We start from the raw sequence: 2,475 nt of genomic DNA on the forward strand, positions 1-2,475 counted from the left end.
TTATAATAAATTAATAATCCCATTAAAAAAATCAATATTCAATTACATCCAATCAACCCAACACAATCAAAACCCCATAAACAAATTTTCAAACTTCGATGATGAACCATAAAACAAAATTCAAACACCCAATTTTCTTAATTTAAAAAAAAATAAATAAAAAACCCAAAACTTACCTAAATTGGCTTCTGGATCAGATTTAGAAGACAAGGGAATCCCATATGGCGGCGATGGCAAAGGCGGCGGGGATGACCAGCTGGCTTCTGAGGGCGGTGAATCTTGAAGAATCGCTTTTTGCAGCGGCGGCGCGTGGCGGTGGTGGTAAGGCGGTGAGATGTACGTGAAGTTTCATGCCGCCGTAGCAGGAGCCTTTGCTGCTCATGAAGTAGCGGTCGTGGGTGACGTTGAGTGCCACCACGTCTCTTCCGGCGCCGGTGGTGTAATTGTGAACAGGGTGCTCGGCGTTGCACGTCTCATAGTTCGTCTTGTTCACTTCAAGTATGTCGTTTTGGTTCCTGTCGTATACGAAATCTGACAGAACGAGGAAATTACAATTATGACCCTCAATAGAAGTTCTATGTTTTTAGGGGTTAAATGAATAAAGAAAAAAGCTTCTTAGATCACGAATTCCAATAAGTAATCCCTGATAAAGAGTAAAGACTAAATAAAAAAATAATCTTGATGAAGAGTGGCATTGAAGTTTTGTTTGTCGGTGAGATCTTGAAAAGCGAAAGAAAGATTCACAACTTTCTTGATTAGAACAAGAGATTGTGTTCAAAATATACTAAGATAACTTCAAAAAGAAACTATGGTCCCATGGTTAACATCAACCAGTTTGAAATTTGAACTCCATATTTACTCCAAAAACCTCATTTTTCCGTTTCTTTCGTGATTTTGAAATTTTTATGGCGAATGAATAACAGAGAGGCAGGATGAGATCTATGATTCATTGTCTGATTGTACAATCGAGTTGTACTATGCATACAGAGTGTTGTCGATTTTGTATTGCAGATCTCCATTGCCCTAACATTACTCGAAGCACAAAAAAGGAGGTTGAAAACTGGACATATTGAGTAATGTCCTAAATGTTCTTAACTTGGTGATTACTGATTATAATCAACATTCGGTTCAAATTAGTAAAATCTAAGCTCAATTAACTGAAATCATTACGAGGAACATTAAAAGGAGACCACATTTCAAATCACGGAAAATTTGGGGAAAAAAGTCAGCATATCTGTGCAAAGATCTAGCACGATTAGCTTTAAAATCACTGAAATGAACACGTACTCGATGATCTATGTCAACAAATTCAACATTTAGAGAAGCAAAATTGCAGATCTGAGCGAAATACTTACAGAGCCAATCGCCGAGGTAGAACGTTTGGTTTCCAGCCCACAGAGTGTAGTTAACGTTGGAAGTCCAGCCCATGTTGCCTCCGACGATGAATCGCTTGGCGGAAACTTCCGGTAACATCACCAGCAATGTGGCGCAGAAGGCCAAAGCCACCGCCGTCGCCCATCTACCGTTGCTGCTGCTCCGCCCCATTGGAGTTGAGAAATTAATCGGGTGGCGAATTTCGAGGGTTTTTCTAGAAATGTCGAGTAAAGATATCCGTTGCACTATATAACACGAATAGGAGCGTCACCCAATAGATCGAGTGTTCCAGCAACTTTGTTTATAAAAAGAAAAAAAAAACATTATCTATTATTTTTATTTATAATGAGTAAAACTTTATATTATGCATTAAAAGAGTATAAGTTGCAACTAATTTTTAAGTCACAAAAAAATTAATCTTGTCAGATATGTCACTAACTTTGTACAATTTCATCTTCGAGAATTGGTTTATGGTTCACGAAAATTTTAAAAGTATAAAATGCTTGGCTTAATTGGTTTTGATCAATATTGGTATTCTACGTTGTAAATTGGAAATTTTTATCATACATGCTAGCATCTTAGGTGTATTTATCCTTCTTAGACCATCCGTTATATCCACCACATACCATATATATGGTGGGTATCACATCAGCACCACATTCCACTACCACTAACATGGGATACCTACCACTAACACACTACCCCACATCATTATTTTTATTTTTTTTTAATTCAAAAATACAATAAAATTACTTTTTTAATTCAAAAATTACAATAAAATTATATTTTTTATAAAGACAATTATCGGCAAAGTAATCACGTACCAATAAGTCGTGTGCGGCTTGGCGATCACGATTGACGACCGCCCTTGTACGCGCTGCATTCAAACTTTCTTTGGCGTGAACGTGTTGCACAACATTGAAGAATGTCTCAACGAATTCTACATTGTCATCCGAGTCAAAACTTTTTAAAAATTCCATATGTATTGTGGGATCCATGTGTATGTGTTTTGTGGTTTTAGAGAATAAAATGGGGTGTAAATTTTGGTATAATAGAAGTGTTATTTATAATTAGTAAATTGTGTTTGAAAAAAAAAACGGC

At 36.6% G+C, this 2,475-nt stretch overlaps 1 protein-coding gene across 1 annotated transcript; it reads right to left on the reverse strand.

The window, feature by feature from the left end:
* On the reverse strand, positions 1 to 1,653 carry LOC111893861 (lamin-like protein). Its single transcript, XM_023889950.3, has 2 exons — positions 1,356 to 1,653; positions 1 to 531 (listed from the first exon to the last, which is right to left on the reverse strand). The coding sequence occupies exons 1-2, from the start codon at positions 1,543 to 1,545 to the stop codon at positions 200 to 202; spliced, it is 522 nt and encodes a 173-aa protein (XP_023745718.1). The 5' UTR covers positions 1,546 to 1,653; the 3' UTR covers positions 1 to 199.
* Between the last annotated feature and the right edge of the window lie 822 nt (positions 1,654 to 2,475).

This window comes from Lactuca sativa, chromosome 4, assembly GCF_002870075.4.
Source record: "Lactuca sativa cultivar Salinas chromosome 4, Lsat_Salinas_v11, whole genome shotgun sequence".
Classification (NCBI taxonomy): Eukaryota; Viridiplantae; Streptophyta; class Magnoliopsida; order Asterales; family Asteraceae; genus Lactuca; species Lactuca sativa.